The sequence below is a fragment of the Triticum urartu genome, chromosome 7, assembly GCF_003073215.2.
Source record: "Triticum urartu cultivar G1812 chromosome 7, Tu2.1, whole genome shotgun sequence".
Classification (NCBI taxonomy): Eukaryota; Viridiplantae; Streptophyta; class Magnoliopsida; order Poales; family Poaceae; genus Triticum; species Triticum urartu.
In genome coordinates, this window is record NC_053028.1 from 539,285,355 (window position 1) to 539,302,812 (window position 17,458).

The window sequence follows — 17,458 nt, forward strand, 5'->3', positions numbered from 1 at the left end:
GGTATATATTGTTGCCATTAGATTTTAGCATCCAAGTATTTGCTATATGGCCACTACAGCAAACTAGTTGTCATGTGGCCAATACAACCATCACAAAATAATATGACTAGTCTTGCATACTTGGTCTGGAGGAGGCGCTCCAGCTCTCTGTGGCCGGCAATTGCATCTACCCGCCACTGCCGCCGCCATCGCTACCAGCACCACATACACCCACGCCGGCACCGCCCACAGTCACCGAGACATACGCAGTGGCAGTGCATCGTGCGGGAGGGTCGGCACACCACTGGTGTGGCTCGGTGCATCGGAGGAGGAGGCGGCCTACCTTGAGCAGCGGCGCTGCCACACGCTAGAGGAGAAGTGGACTGGCCGGAGCACCGCATGCGACACGAGCGCGGAGAGGAGGAGCACCGATAGCACTAGCCGCGCGAGGAGGAGAAGGAGCGGCGGAAGCAGGAGGAGGCAAGCGGCGCCAGGCAGCCATGGCGTAGTAGCAGACGTCGAAGGAGGCCGCGCTCGCGGCCTACCAGACAGCGTTTCCCTGGGCACAGCCGCCAAAGTTCTTTGACTTTACCTGCTCCAACGATGAGGATGACGCTTACGGCTGTGGGCGAGAACTGCTGTGAGGCTTTTTGTTTTTATTATGTTTTATTATATTTAGTTATGTTTGAAGGGGACTTTGGCTAGCGGTTTTAATGTCTAATCATGTATTATTAATATTCATGTTTTAAATTTAAATATTTTTTGTGCCTATTTAGTTTTTCTAAGACCACGCGGACAAATGCGTCGGCCACGGTGGGTGCACCAGCCGACCCAAAAAACCCGGACATGCATGTCTGCTCGGCCGACCCAAACGGATAAAAATCACGTTCCTTTGCATCAGCCGGTTAGAATTGACTTACAAGCGGGATCCATTTGTCTGAAATTATGTTAATATAGCTAAACACTAGATTAGACCTATCTGCAATGTATTACACCAATATGTGGTGCTTTCTGCAACAAACCTGTATAGTAGGTGTTTTGTGCAACACTAGCCCCAATAAGTGGTGGTTCGTGCAATTCCCTCCAGATAATATAATAGCATGGAACAATAAAAAATTATAGATACGTTGGAGACGTATCAGTTTATGAGGGTACATGGACAACACTCTCCCCTCTCATTGCTATACATCACCTAGATAGATCTTGCGTGTTCGAAGGATTTTTTTGAAATTACTGCGTTCCCCAACAATTTCACCCAATGACAAAATAGTGGTAGCGAGACACGTATTCAATTGTTGCCATCGAGGATAAAAAGATGGTCTTTACATCATATTTCATGAGTTTATCCCTCTACATCATGTAATCTTACTTAAGACGTTACTTCGTTCTTTGTGAACTTAATACTCTAGATGCATGTTGGATAGCGATCGATGTGTGGAGTAATAGTAGTAGATGCAGGCAGGAGTCAGTCTACTTGACACGGACGTGATGCCTATATTTCATAATCATTGCCTTGGATATCGTCATAACTTTGCGCTTTTCTATCAATTGCTCGACAGTAATTTGTTCACCCACCGAATTATTTGCCTTCAAGAGAGAAGCCTCTAGTGAAACCTATGGCCCCCGGGTCTATTTTCCATCATATTTCCGATATACTATTTTGTAATCTTTTACTTTCAGATCTATAAACCAAAAAAACCCAAATTTTTTTTATCTTTTATTTAGTTTTATTTATCTATCTCTATCAGATCTCACCTTTGCAAGCGACCGTGAAGGGATTGACAACCCCTTTATTGCGTTGGGTGCAACTGTTCTCCTACTGGCTTGATACCTTGGTTTTTAAATGAGGGAAGTACTTATCTCTATTATGCTGCATCACCCTTTCCTCTTCAAGGAAAAAACCAATGCAAGCTCAAGAAGTAGCAGGAAGAATTTTTGGCGCCGTTGCCGAGGATATCTACGCCAAGTCAAGATCTACATCAAGCCTACCAAGTACCCATCATAAACTATCATATCTCGCATTACATTATTCGCCATTTGCCTCTCGTTTTCCTCTCCCCCACTTCTAAAACGATTTTCGAAAAGATTTTCCTTTTCTTTCGCCCTTCTTCCATTTGTCTTTTCGTTTGCTTTTTGTTTGCCCATTTATTAGATCGGTTTGTTGTCACTATGTCTGAATCTGGGGAGGTTATCGTTGAAAATCTTGAGGAAAAACTTGGATCTTGTTCTTTGGATCGTGAAACTGGAACTCCTAATTATAAATCAAAAACTTTTCGTGTGGGGGATGGTAGTATTATTGGAAAAAGTGTTATTCAAGAATTCTTTGATTGTACGGGATCTATGCCTATGGGTAAAAGATCTATTCTTCTCGATACAAATTGTTATGCGGATGTCATTGTTATGCTCGTTCAGAAATTAGAAAGAAAATTTGTGCACATCCATCCTGCTTTGCAAAAGGTGTTTTACGAATTTCCCAATATTAATCATCCTATGGCTAAAAAGATTGCCACCATCATCCTTATGCGAGAATTTGATTTTATAATACAAGGAGCTAGGGATATTTTTGCTTTCTATAATAAAGATGTTGAACACCCTCCGATTGAAGATATCCTCCATGAGATCAAATCAACTATCACCCAACATGATCCTAAAGGCTTTGCTTGGCATAAACACTAATTAAAACACAAAAAAATACAATCATAACAGTAGCATAAGTGTGCAAACACTCAAGAACAGAAAGAAAAAGACAAAAATAAATTTTATTCATCGATTGCCTCCTAACAAGCGCTATTGTTTTATGCCCCTAGCTAGGCATAAGATTTCAATGATGCTCACACAAAAAATAAGAATTAAAACACAAAGAGAGCATCATGAAACATATGACAAACATTTTTAAGTCTAACATACGTCCTATGCATCAGAATTTTATAAGCAAACAAATCATCAAGGCAAGAAATATCTAGCATATGCAAGGAAGAATGAAGAAACAATAACAATCTCAACATAACGAGAGGTAATTTAGTAATATGAAAATTTGTACAACTATATTTCCCTCTGTTAAAATAATTACATGTAGGATCATAATCAAATTCAACAATATAGCTATCATATAAAATATTCTCTTCATGATCCACATGCATAAAAGTTTTATAATCTTTCAAAATAGTGGGATTAACATTAACTAAAGTCATGACCTCTCCGAACCCATTTTTATCAAAAATTTCATAAGACTGAACACTATCCAAATATGTGGGATTATTTTTACCTAGAGTTGACACTCTTCCAAACCCACTTTCAATATTATTGCAAACATATTCATCATGAGGCTTAAATAAACTATCAAGATCATAAGAATCACCATCACCCCAATCATGATCATTCCAATAAGTAGCGAACATAACAAAGCAAACATCCCCAAACTTGGGGTTTGCATATTATTAGCACAATTGACATTAATAGAATTTATAATAACATCATTGCAACCATGCTTTTCATCTAAGGAGCTATCATGAATCACATTATAATTTCCTTCTTTTAACACTTCATCACAATTTTCAGATTCATGAATCTCAAGCAAAACTTTATAAAGATAATCTAGTGAACTAAATTCACTAGCAATGGGTTCATCATAATTGGATCTATTAAAAAGATTAGCAAGTGGATGAGCATCCATATCAATTGATTTTTAGCAAGCGAAGATGCAAGCAAATAGAAGACACATGGCAACACGAGCAAACATGAGATCTGACAAGAAAACGGCAAACGAAAACGAGAGGCAAATGACAAATAATGTAAATTGCAAGGAGATGAGATTTGTGATTAGGAACCTGGTGGATGTTGATGATGTCTCCCCGGCAACGGCACCAGAAATTTCTTTTGATGTTTGCTTGAACTACATCGGTATTTCCCCAAAGAGGAAGGGATGATGCAGCACAACAACTATAGGTATTTCTCTTAGTGATGAGACCAAGGTTATCGAACCAGTAGGAGAACCACACAACACTATGTGAACGGCACCTGCACACAAATAACAAATACTCGCAAACTGACGTATTAAAAGGGTTGTCAATCCCTTTCGGGTAACGGCGCCAGACGTTGGCAAGTAGACGTGATAAAAATATGATAGATTGGATAAATAGGTCTCACGGGAACGCGAGATAAAATAAATAAGAATAAATTGTAGCAAGGTATTTTCGTATTTTTGGTTTAATAGATTTGAAAATAAAAACAAATAAAAATAAACCGCGAACGCAAATATAATAAAAAAGAGACCCGGGGGCGTAGATTTCACTAGTGTCTTCTTTCGAGAAAAATAGCAAACGGCGGGTAAACAAATTACTGTTAGACAATTGATAGAACTTCAAATAATCATGACAATATCCATGCAATGATCATTATATAGGCATCACGATCATAAATATGCATTGAGATTAATTAACATTTGGTGCAAGTATGAGTCGGATATAAAACATCATGAACATAAATATCGTGGAGGCTTTGTTGGTTTCGATTCAACTACATGCGTGAACATGTGTCAAGTCAAGCCACTCGAATCATTAAGAGGGGGATGCCATGCTATCATACTACATCATAACCACTTTAAATGCATGTTGACACACAAGATAAACTATTATCCACTCCTAGCTAATTAAGCATGGTATAAATAACTATGATCTCTAATTGTCATGGCAAACATGTTTCATTTATAATAGGTTGAATCAAGAACGATGAACCTATTACAAGCATGTTTTGATGAAGAAGATTGTGTGAACATTCATTTTACCTTCAAGACGTCATCTTAATGAAGAGAGAATATAAGATTCAATGTTGATCAAGATTAAGTCAAAGAATGATTCAAGTTGATCAACACACAAAGCGTAAAAGATGTACCGAGTGGGATCAAGTGATCCATGGTATTGTTAGCATTGTCTATTACGCTTTGTGTACTAACCTATGGTTTAGTGAGGGTTCTTTGTGGGTTAGGTATGTTTTCATGGTGCAACGACGCCTGCTGCAACGGCTACAAGTCCGAGGAGAGTGTGACCATGCTCCAGCTGTCACATGATCAGACGGATGCACGGCCTTCAATCTGACGGTTGTCAAGGCGGTTTACAAGTCGCATCCCTCAGCCGGGTTACGGCTAGCAACAGCCTTATTTATTTTGGATGGCAAGTTTTAGTTTTTTTTGTTTATTTTTGTTTAGGACGACAATTTTAGTTATAAAAAATGTTAGGGCCGGAGGGTTTCGTGTCACACTTGTGACACTTATCATTTGGGCTTATTTTTGCTTAATTTGAGCGTAGACCGTGTGTAGTAGCAGGCCCAACGGGAAGGAAAAGAAGAACAAGAATGCCGCGTACAGTACGTAGCATAGCCTGGTATACGTGGCAGTAACTTTAGTCCATTCGTTGTCTGGCAATGGCAGTTTTAGCTCTGGTTGTGCATCCTACTTTCCGTAAAAGAAGCCGGTGACCCACGTCACGGGTGAAGCACGTAGGCCTCCGCGACGGGACCTAGCTAGCGCGGCACGGCAACCGCGTTTTACCCGGAATAGCTCGGCAGGACTTCGCCGGACGGGCACGGTTGCCAGAGACAGCACCGTTCCGGGCACGAGCGCCTCACCCGTAGTCTCCCACGACCAGAGATGGCACCCCGGCGCTTGTTTCCACGAAGCAGCTCGCCGGGCCACCGTGCGCTTCCGCCGCGTGAGCGGAAAGCGTGACAATATCTGTTCACAGTTGCACACCAGGAGACGTGCATGCCCTCGTGCCATGTCCAGTGATGAATGCTTGGATCCAGAACCGTCGCCTTGCGAGTTAGACGTGATGATAATGGTGGGATGTTAATTAAAAAGAGTTAGAAAAATGGCAGAGATGCATAAACATTTCACGTAACCTAGGAATAGACACTCCCATGCCCATCACGCTGATCAAAAGACTTATTAGAAAAATGATGTAGTAGTAGGAAGAAAAACCCCAGCTTCCATCTACACCGAATACGGTTCAATTAATTTGGCAGCAGTAGCAGAAGCATTTTTGAAAACTCAACAGCTGAAGCGTCGATCAATCAACCGCTGAAGCATTTACCGACTCGCCACAGCTGTTAATAAAGCGGAGCGAAACCCCAGGCTCACCAAACCTGTTTTGTTACGCGTACCTGCCCATCTACCCCGCTCTGTAGCTGCACCCCAGACGGCGGGCTCTGATTGGAGGGTAGGCAGCCGCCGCGTACCCGTAGCCCTCGCTTCTGCGGTGTCAGAAAAGCAGCGGTGGGCTCCCACACCACGCCCCGCGCGGGAAGCCCCCGCGCCGCGTCCACCAAAAACCCCCGCGCCGCCACCGCCCCGCAATCGCGCCCCTCCACCCCCGATCCGACGGCCAGGAATGCCCTCCGTTCCATGCACCCAATCCACCTCGCCGCTCCGCCTTCTCTGTACAGCTCACATCGCGAGCATCCCGAGGCGATCTTACGGCTCGTGTCACTACCCGGTTCATGGGCCGAGCGCAGCGACCTTTCCAACTGCTCTCCCCACCCGCACCCCGCGGCACCACGCCCGACAGAGGGGCACAACAGAGGAGAGACGGACGGGCGGGGGGGCGGGCGTACAAATCCCACCAGGCCACCACCCTGGCCTCTTCTCTTCCTTCCTTCGTCTCGTTGATCCCTTCCACCTTCTCCCCTCTCCCCTTCTTCGTAGGGTTTAGCGGCCGCGGCAGGAGGAGAGGTCTCCGGATGGCGTCGTCCGACGACTGGGGCGACGACGCGGCCGGCGGGGAGTGGACCACCGTCACCCGCTCCGGCCGGCCCAGCCACGCCGGCGCGGCCGGGCGCTCCCCCAACGCCAAGCGGGCCGCTCCCCGGCCCCCCAAGCCGGCCGCGCCGACGGTGGGCGAGGTCGGCGAGGGGCTGGCGGGGCTCGACGTCGAGGGCGGCGGGGGCCGGGCCGGGAGGCTGGACAAGTACGACATACCGGTGGAGGTGAGCGGCGACGGCGCGCCCGCGCCGGCGGACGGGTTCGAGCAGGCCGGGCTCGCGGAGGCCGTGCTGCGGAACGTCGCGAGGTGCGGCTACGACCACCCCACGCCCGTGCAGCGCTACTCGATCCCGATAGTGCTGTCCGGGAGGGACCTCATGGCGTGCGCGCAGACCGGGTCCGGGAAGACCGCCGCGTTCTGCCTCCCGGTGGTCAGCGGGCTGGTGGCGGCGGCGGCGGCGGAGGGAGGGCCAGGAGGCGAAGGGGGTCGCGGCGACAGGGATGCGTACGACTACGACTACCGCCGCACGGCGAGGCCGCTCGCTCTCGTGCTCGCGCCCACTCGTGAGCTCGCAGCACAGGTACGGGACTCGCCGTCTCCCTCCCTCCCTCTCTCTCTCTGTCATGCTTGTGCGCGATCTCGCGGACGCTCTGTTTTTGAAGATGCATTGTTCGTTGTTGTGCCCGTTTCGCCGTGTCGACGTCTCACAGATGCCCGTTGCCGTTCGCGCGCGCTAGAGTTCGTATAGATGTCACCTTGCCGGTGCTGGCTCCTGTGTTGCTTTGCCCGTGCGCGCGCCATAGACGTAGGCGACGTGTGCGCGCCTGTGTTCGTGGTTTCGCCTGTGCGTGCGCCCCTGTGTTCGTGGTTTCGCCTTTGCGAGCGTGCCCATACGAGGGTGGCAAGTGCGCCCCCTTGTTCATGTCTCTCTGTGAACGCATTGTGCGACCTCTGGGTCTAGGGCATACCCGTCTGTGTTTCGCTGTGCAGCGGAGCGTTCAAAGTGCCGGAAGCATGTCTAAGCACCATCGTACTTGGGGTTTTGCATGGCTGATCTCGTTTTGGTAGATTTTTTTCTTATGAAATGTGTTGGGCTTGAGCTCTGCTCATAGATTTTGTGTGTTGTTTGCCTATGGTCTCTGGAGTGCATAACTGTCTCTTTATTTTCTCTTTACCCTGTTTTATTATGCCAAAATTTGTTAAGATTATGACGTTCGTAGAACTTCGTAACAGTTTACCTCTTTCTGTTTATTCATTTACTTACCCTTTGCACATTGTATCAGTAGCATTTAGTGTGTTATGCAGTAAATCTGTATGCCCATTCATTAATTTCAGTATCCTCAGTGTGCTTGTATATTCCATTAATTATCATCTTACACAATTGGCAAAGTTTGGTAATTAATCTCAACGCATTGCACTCTATTGTTCCTCATTGTGTCCGTGAGTGGATTTGTGTTGATCTGGTTTACATACAACTTCATGTTTTTGCTTGCCTTCATCTGGACAACTATTAAGTTCTTGCTTGCCTCATATGTATGTACTTTATTTGTGATCTGGTAGCTACATATATCTTAACATTTCCTTTCTCAGTTAAGGTTATGAATTAACATGGTAAGGGTGGGTTTTCTTATTTCAATGAGATGTAAAACTTGCATATCCACATTTTTTGGCCGATGTGGAATAAATGTAAGTTAATTAGCAGCTGTTTTGTGATGTTGCCCATTCTTGATTCAAAATGTATCTATACAGTTTGTGTGTGGTGGTACTAGTATGGATTAGTTGTGTATATTGAAAACAAATATGCATTAGTTTCAGATATATGGAGCTTCCTTTGTGTTCCATGGACTAGCTTCTCTTTTGGCCAGAAAGCAATTTTTCTTTTGTAATCATAGATGCTTATCCCAAAGCTGTTATTTGTTTATGTGGGCGTGTTTGGTTTTGGAATGATTTTCAGTTGAGATATAATTCTGCAATTCTGTCATTAAATAACAACTAAACATGGTTGCATTTAATTTTGTTTCTTGAAACGAGTTTGAGGAGAAGTTGGCTTTTATGTTCTAATCATGTGAACAAAACCTGTGGTTTTACTACTTACCGACTCACTTTACTGTAGTGCATCATATATTTCTGAAATACTTATGCATCTTCGATTTCCCCCCTATTCTGTTGAATGTTGTGTTACTTGCTATGTTTTGTGAGGGTGTGTGAGATGATGGAACCTTGATTCATTTATGTTACTGCTACATGTGGTAGGACTTCATCGCTAATGATATCTTGTTTTAGATTAATGAGGAGGCAAAGAAGTTCGCTCACAAAACTGGACTCAAAGTTAAGGTGGCCTATGGAGGAACTTCAATTGTTCAACAGGTGATTGTTGATTGTATGCTTCTCTTTTTCCACACTGCCTTTTCCCCCATCTGTGATGGCTTCTCTAGCTTTCAAGTAGCTCAGGTGTGCAGAAATTAGTTTAAATGTGTAGGATTAGAAAGATAATTGAGAAGTTATATGCCACAATACTTTGACATACTTGATGTAGCGCTCAAAGGTTATATGGGTCTTTTGTTGCTTGCGTATGTAGTATTACATTGATGGATGCTTATCTCATCTGCCTTTTTCCATTGCTCATCTTTTTATTAGAAAATGTTAGCATCACTCATATAGCATACTGTTTCTGTGCCTTTTTGTTTAGCAGCTACGTGATATAGAGAAAGGCGCAGATATTCTTGTTGCTACACCCGGGCGCCTTGTGGACATGATTGAAAGAGGAAAGATCTCTCTTGAGGCAATTAAGTACCTGATAATGGACGAGGCTGACAGGATGCTGGATATGGGGTTTGAGCCTCAGATAAGGAAGATTGTTGATGGGATGGGTATGCCACGAAAGTCTGTGAGACAAACTATGCTGTTCAGTGCAACCTTCCCACCAGAAATACAGGTAATGTAGTACTAGTATTTATTTTCACCATATCATGTAAAGTAGGATTAAGAGTGGAATAACTGAATGTTTTCATGTTTCTGTTTTCCACAATAGCAGGATGCTAACTACTAAGTTACTAAAATGTTACTAGAACATAGCAAAGTAGCAAATACTACCTTCATCCCAAATTATAATACGTTTTGTTAGGCTATTTTAGCCTACCAGAACATCTTATAATTTGGAACAGAGGAAGTAGATAGCATTTAATTCATTGATTTATATGATAAATAGTATATGAGGTTTTATATGATAAATCATTTAATTCGTTGATTTATTAATCCTCTCCATTTGGAAATATTTGAACTGATATACACTTGATTATGTCTGCCTTGGGTATATTTGGCTAGTATCCAACTTGCTTTACTTTGCTTTTGTTTCCAGAGACTGGCTTCAGACTTTTTGTCAAAGTACATATTTATCACTGTTGGGAGGGTGGGTTCAAGTACTGACCTAATTACACAGCAAGTTGAGTTTGTCACTCACGACGAGAAAAGGACCTACCTGATAGATCTCTTACAGAAGCAATCTTTCACTTCATCTGATGGCAAGGTATAATTTTCTGCCATCTTGGGGATGTAACAATTGGATTTTCTCACTATTTATTCTGTCAGACTTGTTCTCATGCTAGTTTTCTTGTTTGTATAGCCTCAGCAGCCTCTAACATTGGTTTTTGTGGAGACAAAACGAGAAGCTGATTCATTGAGGTATTGGCTATACAACAAAGGTTTCCCTGCAACTGCGATCCATGGTGACAGAACACAAGAGGTATATACATATGTCTGAACTCTACTGTCGTTGCCTAACTTGTTCGTTAGCAGCAATATAAAACTGTAGTGGCTGCATATTATAACTAATATTTTAGTTGAAAGTATCTGCAATGCTATATTCTTGCATTAGTTACAAATTTCATAAGTATTAAGGATATATCTAACTCAAGCATATGTATGCTTCTGGTCATGCTTATGGCTCTGCTTGGAGTATCTGGTCAATATTTTAGCTAGTTTTATCTACCTCTTGTCTTGTGTTCATTTGTTTCCTTTAGCTAAATTAAAGAACAAGTCGTATGTATTCTCTTTTTTTGCGGGTTAAAGAACAAGTCGTATGTATTCTCTTTTTTTGCGGGTTAAAGAACAAGTCGTATGTATTCTCTATTTTTGCGGGTTAAAGAACAAGTCGTATGTATTCATGATTACAGTATCTATGATGACTGTATGTAGTTGCTCCAGTCATGTGATTCACATTTTCCGGACGCTGCAAAAGCTTTGCTTTGTACTCCCTCCGTCCAAAAATAAGTTTAGCTGATTTAGTACAAAGTTGTACTAAATCAACGACATTTATTTTGGGACAGAGGGAGCATATTCAACACAACATAACACAAAGCCTTTAGTCCCAAACAAGTTGGGGTAGGCTAGACAGAGGGAGTATATTAAGAAAGAAAAATTGTAACCAAGACATGTGCTAACAGATTGCTGTCCATGCAAATAGATCATCTGTTACATGGCCCTTTTTTGGAATTCTCTTGACAGTTGCTTGATCAGTCTATACCAGTAAATATGTTGCACATTTTATGTATGATTTGCTATCGACTTATATGCATATGCATGTTTTCTGAAGGAGAGGGAAAGCGCACTGAGATCCTTCAAGTCTGGCTTGACCCCTGTCATGGTCGCCACTGATGTTGTCGCGCGAGGCCTGGATGTCCCAAATGTTGCTCATGTCATCAACTACGATCTTCCCAAGAGCATAGAGGATTACGTCCACAGGATTGGAAGAACTGGGAGAGCTGGAAATGCTGGCAGTGCCACCGCCTTCTTCACTGAATCCAACCACCCCATAGCAAAGGGATTACTGGAACTGATGACCGAGGCAAAACAGAATGTTCCTACCTGGCTAGAGGACTATGCAGGGAAGCCATTCTATGGAGGGTCAAGCTTCGGCGGAAGAGGTCGAAGGTCCAATGGCGATGGTGGCAGCAGCTCTGGTGGCAGAGATTATCGCGGTGGCAGCGACTATTCTGGCTACTCTGGCGGTGGTGGCGGTGGCAGGAGCTACTCTGGTGTTGGTGGTGACCGCTACTCCAGTGGCAGCGGTGGTGACCGCTATTCTGGTGGCGGCGGGGGTGGTGACCGCTACTCCGGCGGCAGGAGCTACTCTGGTGGTGGTGGTGGTGACCGCTATTCCGGTGGCGGTGGTGGTGACTGTTACTCCGGTGGCGGTGGTGGTGACCGCTACTCCGGTGGCGGCGGTGGTGACCGCTACTCCGGTGGCGGTGGTGACCGCTACTCCGGTGGTGGTGGTGGTGACCGCTACTCCCGTGGTGGTGGTGACCGTTACTCCGGCGGCGGCGGCGGTGGCAGGAGCTTCTCTGGTGCTGGTGGTGGCGGTGACAGCTACTCGGGCGGTGGCGGAGATAGGAGCTACTCTGGTGGTGACAGCTACTCCGGCGGCGGTGGCAAGAGCTACTCCGGTGGTGGTGGTGGTGGCAGATACTCCAGTGGCGGGGGCTCCTCAAGGGCAAGCGATCCACCTCCACGCTACTACCCATCCCACCCCATGGGCACGTCAAACATCAGCGCCTCTGGCTGGGACTAGCCGCGTAGCACCCTCACTTCTCGGCGGTGCGCACACCGTATATATCATCACTATCTAAATTATATACGTAGCGGAACCAAATCGCGCGTGGCACAATTGATCTGAGCTCGGTGCCTGCTCGTCCTTTTGCCTTGTTGATGGTGCACAGAGGGGGTAGGGATGCAAATGTTTTGCTGGGAAAATGGGATTTCACATGGATGTGGTGGTGCTGATCAGACTCCACTTGGTGCTTAAAACTTGTTGGCTATATTACTGTAAGTGGCACGCAACACTGCCGGTTTGCTTTTGAAGGATGGTTTTAAGATCGACGTCGCTCTGTGTCTTCTTGTGGCTGGAGTCTTTTTCTGATCACTGGCATTTCGCATGGTAAGAATGTTGTGTGTTGCGGTTATGTCTAGTTCGCCTACATTGTCATTGTTTTAAACTTTGCTTGTGGTGTCCCTTTGTTGAAGAGGTCGGTGTTGAAAAAGTTTGCAGTTTGATTCTGGGCATCAACTGTGTGCAGCGTTCTGTAGTTCGCACCCAGTTTCTGTCGGCTGCCACATCTGTTTCTGCTCTGGGACGCCGTTAGAGATAGAGCTGTGCTCTGTTGGCAAAACTTTGAGCTGTGTATTGTTGGCATCAGATTAGGCGGCGATCTCTTTTGGTGACCAGGAATTAACAGATACTCCCTTCCTTTTTAAATGTCTTTTTAGAAATTTCAATACAAACTACGTATGGATGTATACATGCGTATTTTAGAGTGTAGATTCACTTATTTTGCTTTGTATGTACTCCCTCATTGGAATTAGGGCCGCAAATGAGTCGAGTTCGAATGAGTTGGACTAGGCTCAGCTCAATTCATACTAAAATTCAAGCGAGCTCAAAATGAACGAAGCTCAAGGGTGAGCTAGTTTGTAACGATCTCGAGTCGATCTTGAGCTAGTTTTGAGCTAAATAAGATGAGTTTATAAACAATTTAAGGAAAATTTTACAACAGGATAAGCCACAACATAGAAAAAAAACTAAAATATAACTTATTCTATCTTAACTGAAGACTAGTATTTAATAACGCAAGAGATCATGATGAGCTAGGAAGAGAAGAAAATGAAGGTGAGTCTGCTCTCAAATTTTGGCCTAAATTTTCCATGTTTAATTTCCTTGTTTGCTAGTAGGTAAATGGAGAATAAAATCATACACAACATATATGGCAATAGATCATGATCTAAGTCCTTGTAATAGACATGAAGATTATTTAATATACTTATATGATATCGAGCTATCGAGTTAAAATCGAGCGAGCCAATGCTAGCTCAAGATCAACTTGTTTCTCGGTTGAGCTACATAAAGTGTTCATACTCAGCTCATTTCTTTTCGAGTCGACCTCGAGTCGAGCCAAATTACGAGTCGATCTTGAGCGACTCACGAGCCTCGAGCTTCTCTTGCAGTCCTAGTTTTCTCAGGGACTCGTGTTTATCTGACCCAGCATTTCTCCCGGTAACCAATCTGACCTTTCACTTGTGGATGCAGAAGAGCTGTGCCCATGAGAGTGGATTTTCTACCATGCACGGGACCTCTCGTGCATGCATCCATCACATTTTTCATTGATGTGTGGGACCATTCTTATAGTATTTTCTCTCGCCTAACAAACATTCACATGTTAATCTGTACTGACTAAGTTTCATTCAAATAAATAAATGCCTAATGCATGTTGAAATAAAAGTTTGTTTTACATTCTGTTTGCACAATTGTGTTTTATTACAAAGTCTTTAAAACAAGACTAATACTGAATATATTTTCAGAAATTAAATTTTGACAACTAAATCACCATGCTTCGAACTTGTTCCATACATATTTATTAATTCCATGTGGAAAATTTAATAATGTATTTCATAAAAAAAATTATCTTATTGTTTCACTATGGCTCCCCATGTTCCGTTGCATTTCATAACGATACATTGTGTGTCAATGTGTATCAAACTGATTCTTAGTAATCTAAAAGTTTGTAAATATTAATATATTTTATTGCAACAAAACTTTGACCTTATCTAGTGTTTAACAAAACATGGCATAGCTATGTGTACTTTTATAGTGTTTCACTATGTTTTAGAATTTTAATTTTAAAATTTATTGAAATATATTCAAAAGTGGTCTCATTTCAAAAGTCTCGTCGTCAAAAACACAAATATAAAAACGGATCATAAATTGCTTTTGGTTCAAAAAACAAATTAGATTTGAACTTGGAAATAAAATGAAAAAACATGGGATGGTGGAGCATAGGTGGAACAATGTACTTGCATGTGATGAGAGAAAGAACTAACTAACTGCCAGCAGTATAAATGCATGGCATCGGATCTCTAAGCAAACCAACGCCTCATGCATGCGCGGTAGCTCCCTTGCATGGGAGATTAGCTTTTCTCCCGTGCCCACCCCGTAGCTAGGGGTGGACTAACGAGCAGCTCGACTCGTTAAGCTCGTGCTCGTTAAGGCTCGGCTCGTTAAGCTCGTTAATATTAACGAGCAGAAAATCCTACTCGGCTCGGCTCGTTTGAAGCTCGTTAAGCTCGTAAGCGCTCGCGATCGCTCGTTAACAGATTATGATGTGTTACGATATACATGATGAATGTGTATGTGTGGTTTTCAATATGAAATATGGTAACTACAAAAAAATTACAGTAGCTTGTTGCCTCACATGTCGATTAGATTGAATAGATGCGCTGGGGTGCTACAAAAAATTTGTCACGTAAGATGAAAATATGTGTTGTGTTGTTACTAACGAGCTTAACAAGCTACTCGTAAAACTCGTTAGCTCGCTCGTTAAGCTTAACAAGCTAAACTCAATGATTGACTCTGTTCGTTAAGGAGCGAGCTACGAGCTTAACAACTGAACTATCGAACGTTCCTTAAGTTCGCGAACTACGAGCTTTTGGTCCAGCCCTACGTAGCATCCAACGGCGTGGCGCGCAACTCAATTCAAGCGATAGGCCTTTTATTTTCAGTGGCAGCCCATCATACAGCCCATCTCAGCCGCTGTCGCGACCCGCTAGGCCCAGTCACCGCCACCCCAGGCCCTCTGCCCCTCCCCGTTCCCCTCGTCGCCTCCTTCTCGACGAGTCCCCACCCCACCCGACCTGCGCACCGTGCCGGCGAAGTTGCCGCCGGATCCCGCGGCGACGACGGCAGAACCAGCGCTCCGCTTCCGCTCCTCAGGCCACTCGCTCTCCCCTGCTTGAATCGCCGTGCCGCATTACTTTCACAGTGAGTTCCGCCAATCTCTCCTTGGGGTAATTCCGGATGTATGTAGACATATTTTAGAGTGTAGATTCACTTATTTTGCTTCGTATGTAGTCACTTGTTGGAATCTCTAAAAAGACTTACATTTAGGAACGGAGGGAGTAGAATCGGAGATTGATTTGGGCATGTTTGTAGCGTTTTGGACCTGCAGGAATTGCCATATTCGTGTTACTGCGAATCGAGCCAATTGCGTTACAAATTGGTGGGGAAGTGGCATATGGGTTGGGCTGCAGATTGAAGGCTGAAAATGTTCTGGGCGGAGAACTGATCACTTAAAACTTCATGCACATATTACCCATTGATACTATTTGTGTTTTGCTATTGGGGGTACAGTACTTGCTCCCATCAGGCTCCACTCCTTGTCTCCTTTTTGAAATGACATGGAGGTCATTGGCATTTTATGAAGTTGGTCTGAATCTGAACTTCCCTTTGCTGCGAAAATGACTGAACTATGTATATAAGCAAAACATAAATTTTGTTTAACTTGCTTCCTGGATATAAGCAAAACAGGAATATCAACATAGTAGGTTCAACCAAGACAGAAACATCAATGAACGCGTATTCTCAGAAAGAAAAAGCCACACCGTCAACAATCGTGCATTGATGATAAGTTCTTACGATGCAGACTAGCATGGCTTTTGCACAAATGATTGTATTATGGATTATGACACTACATAATCTGGCAATAGTGTGGTAGAATATGAAATTCAGTATAGGTATACAAGAAGCTCATGCAGTTCTTGATTACATGGATACACATCATAGACATCGTGTGTTGGATCCAAGAATAAGCATACAAGTGGCTCATGCAGTTCCTGATTTACATGGACACACTTCATAGATATCTTGTTTTGGATCCAATAACCATCATCAATGCTGTATCAAATACCAAACTCTCTGTCCAGTTGGTAGAATACTACTGCATTATTCCACTGGCTTCATCAACTGAAAGAAGCATCTGCACAGCATTTTCCATCGTGGGTCTTTTTCTACTATCTTCTTCTACGCATGAGACAGCCAGCTTGACCATTGTTCTTGCTTGCAGGTTATTGAACTGGCGGTTCAACCTGGAGTAAATGAAGTCATCGATCCATAACTGTTTGCTACCATCCAGCATCAGATTTTCTGCAAGCATCCTAATGACCCTTCGAAGGACCATTTCCACTTCTTCATCAACATTTCCACTTCTTCATCAACCTTTGCTGTTATTGGGAGGCTAGAAACCCACTCAGGAGCTATATAACCTCTAGTTCCATGGATCCACGATACATTTTTGTTGGATCCATGATGTAGGGTAGAACCCTAATCGCCCGATCTTTCACGAAAGGTGCGGATCCCGCGAAGAACACGAGGAACACAAAGAGGGAAACGAGGGAAAACGAGGGAAAACACAAGGGGAAACACAAGAGGAACACTCAAACTAACAAGAACAAGTCACACATGTGCTAGATCCTCGGATACATAGAACGATACACGAATCCACGGACAACTAAGGACGATACAAGGGTAGCCGGTCTTCTCCGTGAGGAGGTCTTGAAGTTCTTCTCTGAAAGGAGGTCTTAAATCCAAAGGGATCTTCTCCGAAGAGGCCGCGGTCTCTCACGAGGAGTAGATCCGATGTGGATGAGCGAAGCTCTATCTCTAAGTATGAGCTAAACCAACGCTAACCCTAACTAGAAGGAGGTGGGGGAGTATATATAGTCTAAGCCACGAAGGGGTAAGTGGGAAAGAGGGATACATGGGCCCTTGGCCCGTTCACTGTGCGCAGACAGGCACCGGATGTCCGGGGCTTCGCGACGGGCCGGATGTCGGGCTGGGAGGCCGGATGTCCGGGCTGGCCTGGGTCTTCCAGACGCATTCGGTGATGGAGGGGCCGGATTTC

At 44.2% G+C, this 17,458-nt stretch overlaps 1 protein-coding gene across 2 annotated transcripts; it reads left to right on the forward strand.

Moving 5' to 3' along the window:
• The first annotated feature begins 6,597 nt into the window (after positions 1-6,597).
• On the forward strand, positions 6,598-12,427 carry LOC125520941 (DEAD-box ATP-dependent RNA helicase 52A-like). 2 transcript variants are annotated; one of them, XM_048685980.1, is made up of 6 exons: positions 6,598-7,314; positions 9,018-9,101; positions 9,424-9,669; positions 10,093-10,260; positions 10,357-10,476; positions 11,326-12,427. In XM_048685980.1, exons 1-6 carry the CDS (start codon positions 6,712-6,714, stop codon positions 12,301-12,303), a joined length of 2,199 nt encoding a protein of 732 aa, XP_048541937.1. In that variant the 5' UTR covers positions 6,598-6,711; the 3' UTR covers positions 12,304-12,427. The 2 variants fall into 2 exon arrangements, with proteins under 2 accessions (XP_048541937.1, XP_048541938.1); XM_048685981.1 differs by having other exon boundaries at positions 6,600-7,314; positions 9,427-9,669.
• The last annotated feature ends 5,031 nt before the right edge of the window (positions 12,428-17,458 follow it).